The sequence below is a fragment of the Hipposideros armiger genome, unplaced genomic scaffold (genome assembly GCF_001890085.2).
Source record: "Hipposideros armiger isolate ML-2016 unplaced genomic scaffold, ASM189008v1 scaffold_965, whole genome shotgun sequence".
NCBI classification, from domain to species: Eukaryota; Metazoa; Chordata; class Mammalia; order Chiroptera; family Hipposideridae; genus Hipposideros; species Hipposideros armiger.
The window spans coordinates 25,312-35,494 of record NW_017732315.1 but is presented as its reverse complement, the minus strand read 5'-3'; the positions used below and the strand labels follow the sequence as shown (position 1 = coordinate 35,494).

The window sequence follows — 10,183 nt, the reverse complement described above, 5'->3', positions numbered from 1 at the left end:
TCCTCCACAACTAGACTGAAGAACAAAACGACAGCAACTTGTCTGTTCCCTTTCCCCCAATTCCCCAGCACTGTTCCCATCCTCCAATTCCCCAATAAAAATCTTAAAAAAAAAATAAAAAATTACATATTAATAGATCATAGCATATATAAAATTATACACAATTACATAAATATTATAAATTATATAGAAAGTATTTGTTTTTAAAAATGTTTCAATTACAGCTGGCATTCAATATTATTTTATGGAAAGTATTTATATAGAAATTTTGTATATAAATCTTGGCAAAATATATATATATAATATTGATGAGGTTTAATGCTTTTAAAAATAAAAATGAAAAGAGGTTTTAATATGTTCATCTGATACATCTATGGATTAGCCTGCACATCCACACTTTGGAGACCACTGGTTCCTATTATCCTTAATGACCATCTAAGACACTGAATTGTTAAAATTTTTGAGGTTTATTTTTCTTATTTTCACTAGAATTCAAATTTTCAACTTTTAAAGCAATATTTCTTTAGTCAGCTATTGATAATAATTGGGTAATCTAAGAACCCAAAGATTTAGATTATAGATGTCAAATGAGTAACTATTTTATTCTTAGATATGTCCAGTGTATTATATAAACACAATTTATAAATCTGTAGACTGTAAGTTAAATTAAATGTCTATTTGACACGCCTGAATATTCTGACATGTATAATAACAACAAAATATTAAAAGGTTTTGATCCTGAAAATAAAGATAATTTCTATTACTTTTTAAAAGGTTCTCACCTACTGCATACAGGTACTTTCTTGCTTTCTTCCGAGGTCGAACCTTAGATGTCTGCAGAAAACTACAAAACTTGTTCTCTTTGGGAGATTTGCATACCTCACAGTACTCTTTCAAAAGTGTTTGCAATGCAACACGAAGATTAAAATCGGAAACTCCTAAAGCAATGTTTAAAAAGATGTTTTAATCAACTTTTAAATGACATTGCAAAGACATGTTTCTATAAAGATAAAACACACTTAACAATCAAAAAAATAAAAACTCATTATCAAACAATGGCTATATTATCAAATATTATTTTTCTCATTGCTGCTAAAGAATATACTTTTTTCCTAAAAAGGTCCATTTAGGTCCATTTCCTAAAAAGACTTTGAACATGATTGGGTAGGTTGTTTCTGCTCAAGGGTGCTTAGCCGAGGAGGTGAATTGGGGACGAAAGTCTACGTATGTCCCACTTGGCAAATTCTAAGGCCTGGACTGCCCTAAAAAGGCACTGTTTTCTAATTTGCACAAAATTATATGCTAGCTAGGGACTGTCTCCAAGCCTTGTCTCTACATCCCAGAAGAATATTGAGGAAAGATGGTCAACTAGCAAAATCTTGAGAATTCTCACTAATAACTAATAATTTGGAGAGTGGTAGAATGAGCAGGTAAGAAGTAGAACTGAGAAGTCAAAGAACAAAACCTCGAGTTGGCAGGGGATGGGGGGTAGGTAAAAAATAACAATGCTAATTACCTCATTTTCTTAGCAGAGAGTCTATACTGTAGAAAATGAAACACAAAGTGAAATTGATTTCATCTTTTAATGATTTTCATCCTTTGTCCTTAACTCTGTAAGTACTTTTTAGAATGAATATTTCTTGGGATAAAGAAACAGTTATCTGAAATTAGTTATTACTTCAGTTTCTTCTTTGTTACCTTTTAGTGAGATTTAAGTATATTTTTAATATTATAAATAGTATGATTTATATTGTAATTTAATAAAATGATTGTTGTAATTTTCTTTCCTATCTATCCATCTGCCCATACATCCTCCTATACTGAGATATCTGAATGTTAATTATAACTAGTTATTTTGGGGTGGCTGGCTTTGGGTGATTTGTTTTTTTATACTTTATTACCAAAACTTTTTATAAGACCATATACCACTTTAAGAAAGTCATTCTCTAAAATGCAAGAAATAGATATGTTATGATATAGCTAATATTAAATTGCCTGAATTATTCCAGTGGCAAATACAAAATATATACACCAGGGAAAAAAATCCACACATTTCACATAACATAATTTAACCATTTCAATTAAGTCTTTTGGTCCCTCTCTGAATTTTGTGGTAGGGTCTCATTACCTTTCTACACAAATTGTCCATCTTTTTCTCTAATACGATCAAAAAGAAAAAGTTTCAAAATTGAAAAATATTAAGGTTGCTTTAAAAAACAAAAAATCCTCCATTTACTTCTCCCTTAACTCTTTGCAATTTTACTCCAGCAAAATACCTTTAGGTGGTAACTATTGGGCATGCTTAAAAAGCAGTGCAAGACTAGAATATTATAATACTGAAAGCTATAGGAAAATATGCCCCAACTCAAGGGAATCTTCCCTTGTTTGTAGTAGAGGACCTTTCCTTTAGCACTCTGTATCTGTGGCACTTGGGAAAAACCAACTCAACCATGAAAGCTTTTGTCCCAATCCTAAATTCTCACATGATTCATGCAAAAAATATGTCTGGGTAATTTCTCTCTTCTTGTTATAGTATTTAAATACAGTCTTCATTATTTGTGGATTCCTTATTTGTGAATACATCTACTTACTAAAATGAAATTTGTAACCCAAATTAATACTCATGGTATTTTCTAGTCATTCATAGACATGCCACATGAGACAGAAAATTTGAATCACCCTGACATTCATGTTCCCCAATAAGACCAAATGAGGTGACACTCTGCCTTATTTCAGCTCTCATACTGTAAACAAGTGTCCTTTTCACAGCCTATTTAGTGTTATGTTTTTCACATTTTTGTGCTCTGTTGGTGATTTTGCTGTTTAAAATGGCCCCTAAGCATACCACTGAAGTGCTTGTCTAGTGTTCGTAAGTGAAAGAAGGCTGTGATGTGCCTTCTGTAGAAAATACATGTGTTAGATAGGCTTTACTCAGGCTTGTGTTATAGTGCTGTTGGCCATGAGTTCAATGTTAACGAATCAACAGTATATATAGTAAATAAGGCGTTTTGACAGAAACACACATAAAACAAGGTTATGTATGCATTGATCAGTTGACAAACATGTCTTGACTAGATGCTTGTAAGAACTTACCCTATATTTCCCCTAGGAGCAATGGCTTAGTATTTGCCAATTCAGTGCTCATGGCTACATTATAGAACATAACTACCGTGAATGAGAATTGACTTTCTATGCATTAAAACAAAATTATCACTCAGAAAAAAAACTACAAAATTCTGTTAACATTGTTAAGTTACAGTGGAGAAAAACTAAAAACCCACATTAAATATAATTCCTTCATATAATTACACCTTTAATGCTAATAGTGTATTTAATTTATAAAAAGATCATTTGTAATTCAGTCACATCCTAAAGTTTCAGTGCATAACAGTAAAAGCTCCAAATCTTGAAACCAGGTCTAAAGTAGTTTTTAAAAATAAATTTAAATATTATCATTTTCTAATATGAAAAAACTATTTTATACTATGGTAAAAAGTATTTTCAAAGTTTAGAACCTAAAGATTCAAAGACTTCTTAGGAGCTATGATATTATATCAATATAAAATTTATTTTATAATGAGAGGACTTGCAGGGTTTATTGAGTTTTGGTTTGTTTTTAGCATATGCAATTTCCTCAAATTGCTGATAATTTTAGAGTAACAAGAGGAAATCTTACATTGAACTAATTATTAGTACTGCCAGAAACAGCAGTATTTTAGCTCTGTCAGTAATTTTATCTGTAACTCTCATCTCCATTAGGATTTAATCTCAAGAAAGGTACATAAGAATTTGATTAAAATGAAAGGGTAGAAATATTGAAATACTACTGTCTAACCACAAAACATAAAAGTCTGTATCTGGCATACAGTAATTGTTCAATAAATGTCTGCTATTGAACTGAAAAATCAAAACACTATCACATTTCAAACAGAGAAAAAGCCACCGGATAATTGACTAATCTGAAATACAAAAAAAAAAAAATTTACCTTCTATATACTTTAAAAGCCTTTGAGGAGGTAATAAAGGGAATCGAACTGGGTCTAGCACTTCCACCACATGTTTTCTTCTCTTTCCCAGATCTTTGAGAATCCACTGCATTGCAGCTAAGAACACCTGGTATTCATCCTCAATGCTGAGCTCTTCACTTCGCAAAATTTTGATCAGCTGATCTTTTGTAAGTGCCAGGAACTCTTCCCCACTCTGAACCTCCAAGAAATGGACATGAATGTAGTTTTCTGTGAATTCCAAAAGATCATGGCAGGCAATCTGCTCAGAGAACTGAAAGATCCCTATGCAGTTCAGTGGATCAATTTGTCGTTTTAGAAATTCACAGCAAAGATTAACAACTTCAGTCAACTGTAGCATGTCTGCTGCAACAATCAACTCCTGAACATTATTCACACCTATGTTCACTATACCTACGGAAATAGGAGACAAAATAATCAGCAAAATAAAAACAGACATTAACTTTTATTCAAAAAGCATTATACTTGATTCTGATAGCCAAGTAAAAAGGCAACAAAGAATCTGTACAAAGAGCACAAAACTTAAATGATGATAACTAACATTTATGGAATACTTACAATGAACGAGAGCATAAACTGCTTTATACATTCATTTAATCCTGACTATAACCCATATAGTTGAGGTTTCTTTCTTATTTTTGTATTAAGAAAATATAATCAGAAAGTCTAAGTAACTTGTTCCCAGGTCACACGGTTAAGTGAGCTGAGGATAGGGATTGACATCAAAGTCCATGTTTTTAACATAAGGCTATATGCATCTAAAAACCATTTACTTAGGTACTAGGAAGGGTGAGACAGGGTCCCTATCTTTAATTATGATAAAGTGCCACACAAATGTTAATTTTAATATTAGGTATAACCGAGAGTCTATAACGTATGAGGAGTTATTACATACTTAACATTTAAGTAACTATATATACCACCCTCTTTCCAGATGGCTTCACTTTCATATATTTACACTATGACTTCAGGAGGACATCAAATAGTCAAATATATTTAGAAGGAAAAAAACATTGTAATTCTCCTACCACATAAGGATGAACTCTCCATTCAATCTTATAGTTTCCCTTTATCCCTTTTATAACATTCACTCCACTAAGCTATTGGTCTAAAGTTCATATTCCCAATTAGATTTACAAAGTCTGTTGGGGCATGACTTGCCCCTTCTGTATTCCTAGCTGAGATTAGGTGCTCAAATTTTTTGTTTTACTTTTTTCTTTCTTTATTTCAAAAATTTTGTTTTAATGAAGAATGGCGAAAGAGATTATGGTGAGAGGGAGGATAAAACTTGTTGAATACAAACTAAGGGGTTTCCAAAGTATAAGAAATGGAATTCACCATGGGAGTAAATAGTAGTGGCTTTGAAGAAAACTAAGACTTACTTGAATGAAATGAGAATTCACTACAAATTTGAAGAAAATAAAATCACAGGCTGTGATCTAAGGGGGCTGAATGACTGCTACTGGATAACACCAAGAGTTATTTGAGAATAATAAAAAGAAGTCCTCCAATTATTTATTTATTTATTTATTTTTTAAATTGGGGAATTGGGGGAGGGGAACAGCGCTGGGGAATCGGGGGGAAGGGGAACAGACAAGTTGCTGTCCTTTTGTTCTTCAGTCTAGTTGTGGAGGACACCATTTCTCTGGCCCATGTTGGTATTATCACTGCGCTCTTCCCGGATGAGGAAGATTGGTCGCCAGACTCTGGACGGCCACTCACAGCAGCTGTTGGGAGCTCACACCAGCTGCCAGCCACACATGGTAGCTTATGGCAGCCCACTGCAGCAGGAGCTGCAGCCTACACTGTCATCAGTGACTCACGGCAGCTCAGCTCCAGGTCGAGCTGTTGTTCACCATCTTAGCTGTAGAGGGCGCAGTGTCACTGGCCCTCATGTGGGATCCGAACCAGGGCTCTGCTGCTCAGAGCTGGTGTCCCAAGCCAGCTCTTAACCAACACGCCACTCGGCCAGCCCAGAAGTCCTTCAATTTAATAAGGCTTTATAGATTACAAAAATAACTTTTATATTTATTAAAATTTATCTCATTTAATCTTCACATGAATTATAAAGTACTACTGTCCCCACTTTACCATAAGGAGAATGAGGCTCTCACAGGTTCATTTCTACCGGGGGTGCCCAAAAAATGTATACACATGACTTGTATTCATCTTTTGTTATCGGTATATATTATTACAATTTTAATACATACAGTTTTTTCCTTTCTTAAAATATGTATACATTTTTTGGGCACCCTCTGTATTTTGTAAATACCTAATCTGCATTATCTAGAAAGCTCTTTGAAGGCAGAGGCTATGCCTGTCTTGTTTACATCATATCTGTGGTGCATAGCTCAAAAAAAGTATTCATAAATATCTGTTGAAAGGGTGAATAATTAATTAAAGTTAAATGAAATGCCTCAAATGACATAGCTAATTAGTGGCAGAGCTAGATCACAAACTGAGGTCATGATTCTAAAAATCTAAGGTGAGAAACATCTGTTAAAATCTATTAGAATTGTGAATGGCTAACAGAATGTATAGACAACTCCAAAGGAGAGATCAACAGAGTAATAAGTTTCGCTGCGCCCACAACCCCAAAAAGGAAAATGCTATTACAATGAAAATCAAAGAACATGCTTTGTAAGAACGAATTGTTTCAAAGACTACAACATTCCCTTCCAAGAAATACCCAATATTCATTTTCTTTTCATCCTTACTAACAGAACCTTGATTTGACCTGCTGAAAACTACATTTCTTAGCCTCCTTTGCAGACAGGGGTGAATTTTTTACTGAGTTTGGCCAACAGGATATATTGGGTAGGGCTACCAGAAAAGCTTAAAAAGAGGATAGACTCAGCTGGCAGGTGCTTTTGCCTTCCTCTCTTCTTCTTTCCACTGGCTGGAGTTCAGCCAAGATGAGTTGGGCATGTTTATGTGACAGAGCTATAAGCTATAGATGATGGAGCAAAACGTTGGAAGAATAATAGGACACTAATCATGAAGGCACCATTATGAGCCTTGGAATGTTCTACTATGGATTCATTTTTGTAGAAAAATAAACTCCTATCTTGTTAAGCTATTTTATATCTTTTACTAGCAGCCAAATGTTGTTTCTTAACTGTTATACGAACTTTAACCTTAACTGTCAATATTCTACAATGTCATTTCCCCCAAAATATGCTCAGTAGCTTTTATTTCTCTAGGTTTTACAACTTTTTATTTCTTTGATGGAAGTACTAATCACCAGCAACAGGGTAACGATGCCATGAACACTCTCTTTTACTAAATATCTCTTCTTGCTACTGTCAGACAACAGAGGCAGAATAGACAACCTGTGGCATTTCTTCTGTTTTTATGTAGTTCAGCACTAATTCCATTGGATTAACCTGTGTTAATTTCTACTTTGCAAATAAAAGCCGGGGTATTTATGAAGCAGTTCTGAGCTCACACAAGTCATTTAGAAAAGTAAGATCAAGAACCCCCTCAACGTGGGCCGGCCGAGTGGCGCGTTTGTTAAGAGCTGGTTTGGGATGCCAGCTCTGAGCAGCAGGACCCCTAGTCCGATCCCATATGAGGGCCAGTGACACTGCTCTCTACAGCTAAGATGGTGAACTACAGCTCGACCTGGAGCTGGGCTGTCGTGAGTAGCCGGAGATGGCATAGGCTGCAGTGAAGGTGCAGTGGGCTGCCATAAGCTACAGTGAGTGGCCGGCAGCCAGCGTGAGTGGCCGGCAGCCAGCGTGAGCGGCCAGCAGCAGGTGTGAGCTGCAAAGAGCCGCCGTGAGTGGCTGTCCAGAGGCCGGCAACTGATCTGCCTCACCCGGGAAGAGAGCAATGATAATACCAACATGGGCCAGTGAAGCAACATCCTCCACAACTAGACTGAAGAACAAAAGGACAGCAACTTGTCTGTTCCCCTTCCCTGATTGCCCTATGCTGTTCCCCTCCCCTAATTCCCCAATAAAATCTTAAACAAAAAACAAAAAACAAAAAAAAACCCCTCAACGTTACTTTGTACATTAGCCAATAGGCGGAGCTGCATTGCTTTCAGTAGATAAAAGATAATCATTTTTACAATTCCAAAATTAAGACTTATTTTCTGAAATTTTCCATAAAGAAATATGAAGTAACACAAAGAAAAATCACCTTTGCTCATTTTCTAGGTTTAAGTACCATGCATTAAATAAACAATACTTTATCAGGCCACATAATTATGCCCCACCAAGTAGTCCTTTAAGGAGGGCATGGTGTGTTATGAAAACAAGACCAAACAAACATACTCTTTTTTTTCAAACATTTTTTTCCCTGCTTATAAGTGTAATATGTATTCACTACTGAAAAAAAAGACTTAAAGCAGGAAAGTATAAAAATGAATGTGAAAATCACACATTTTCGCATACACATACACTGTATTAACACTTTAGTATATTTCTTTGAAATCTTTTTTCCATGTACATTTATGTTACATATTATATGATATACTTTACATATAGTTATATTTTCTAATGTTATTAAAACTTCAGAAACATTTTAAAAAGTTTTGATTAAAATAATACATGTTGATTATAAATATTCTGAAGGAAAAACAGACAAAAGGGGAAAAATAAGAATCTTCCATTATTAGAGATAAACACTTACCAACATTCTGATCATTTTACCGTGCAGAAATACAAATGATCTTTTTTTTAACAAAATTGGGGTGCTATTTAAATCATTTGCGAGATCTAAAAAATATTCCATTATATATACATCTACCATAATTTACTTAACGATATAACCTACTGAGGGACAATTAGATTGTATTCAATATCTACTATTATAATGTTACAATAAACATTTGGTACATAAATATTTGCCGGCATCACTGATTAATTCCTTAGGATTCCTAGAAAATGAATACAGGGTCAAAAGATATGAAATTTGCAAAGATTCATAATAACATATTGTCAAAATACTTCCCATACAAGTTAAATCAATTTATGTTTCTATAGCAGTACATATGTGATTGCATTATTCTTCACTCAAAGCTATAGGCTCACTTAACATACCTGTATAAATGAAATCTATAAGTATTTGAAATATTCCAGCTTCAATTCCAAGAATCTGCACAACATCTTTTGAGGACTCTTTCATTCCTCCAGTGAATAAAGCTGCAAAGTAAGGACTACTGGCAGCCAAAACCAGCCGATGAACTTTAAAAGTTTCCTTCCCAACTTGCAGCTGCACATCACAGAAATGCTGTCCATTCCTCATTTTATTGATCTGGGCCAAGATGAGTTGGGCATATTTATCTGATGAAAAAGGACTACAGTCAGCCTTGGGACAGCCCTCATTAGCCATGATGATAAATTAATTAAAAGGACCGTTGTCCATAATGTGGTTGTACCTTAAAAACAAAATAGAAAGAGACCAAACAACATATTTTTGTGTTTAACATGTCTTCTATTCACATATATATGAAACATTCCCTATCCTCAAGGAGCTTACAATCTACTTAGGGATATAAAACACACATGAAATAAATAGGATCTAAACTGTGTGGTACTATTTCTAATAGGGTTCAGAGGAGGGACTAGTAATAGGGCCTAAAATAATTGGAGGACACATCACAGCAGAAATGGGACCTGAACTGGATACTGAAAGATAAAAAGTATTAAGGTATGAAGAGAGAGTATAGTCCTTCTGGGTGGAATAAAGAAAAGGAAAGGCACAAAGACAGAAAGAAGTTTTTGTACACTGCGATAAGGAAGCACGCATTGCAGCCAGAATGAACTTTCAAAAAACAATTGTGATCAGGGCATTTGTCTGCTTAAAATCCTTCAATTTGTACACTTCCCTTAGTACACAAAGCCCTTTAAATCTTACCACTGTCCACTTATCTAGTCCTATCTCTTAATACTCCTCTTTGAACCTAATACTCCAACAAAAACTAACAATTTGCAGTTCTTTGAAAGTGACTCATTCATAGCACCCTTCCCCACCTTTTCCTACTGCATCTTTGTTATAATTCAAAACTGTTCAAATATAATTTCTTTCAGTAACCTTCCTTGTTCCTCTCCCCTCTGGGTTTGGTGCTCACCAGAAGCTTACCTAATATTTTACAGCCTGCATCACACTCTATCTTGTTAGATCTCTCTCCCCCCTCCCCCCTCCCCCTC

General features: G+C 34.8%; 1 protein-coding gene across 2 annotated transcripts in view; it reads right to left on the bottom strand.

The window, feature by feature from the left end:
* The window catches only part of IPP (intracisternal A particle-promoted polypeptide), a 36,743-nt gene that overhangs the window by 25,215 nt on the left and 1,345 nt on the right, over window positions 1–10,183 (bottom strand). For both annotated transcript variants that reach the window (XM_019630934.1, XM_019630935.1), the window contains exons 2-4: window positions 9,074–9,411; window positions 3,987–4,418; window positions 783–938 (exon numbers count right to left, since the gene is read on the bottom strand). In XM_019630934.1, the coding sequence (XP_019486479.1) occupies window positions 783–938; window positions 3,987–4,418; window positions 9,074–9,365 (880 nt within the window). In that variant the 5' untranslated portion in view covers window positions 9,366–9,411. The remainder of the gene's footprint in view (window positions 1–782; window positions 939–3,986; window positions 4,419–9,073; window positions 9,412–10,183) is intronic.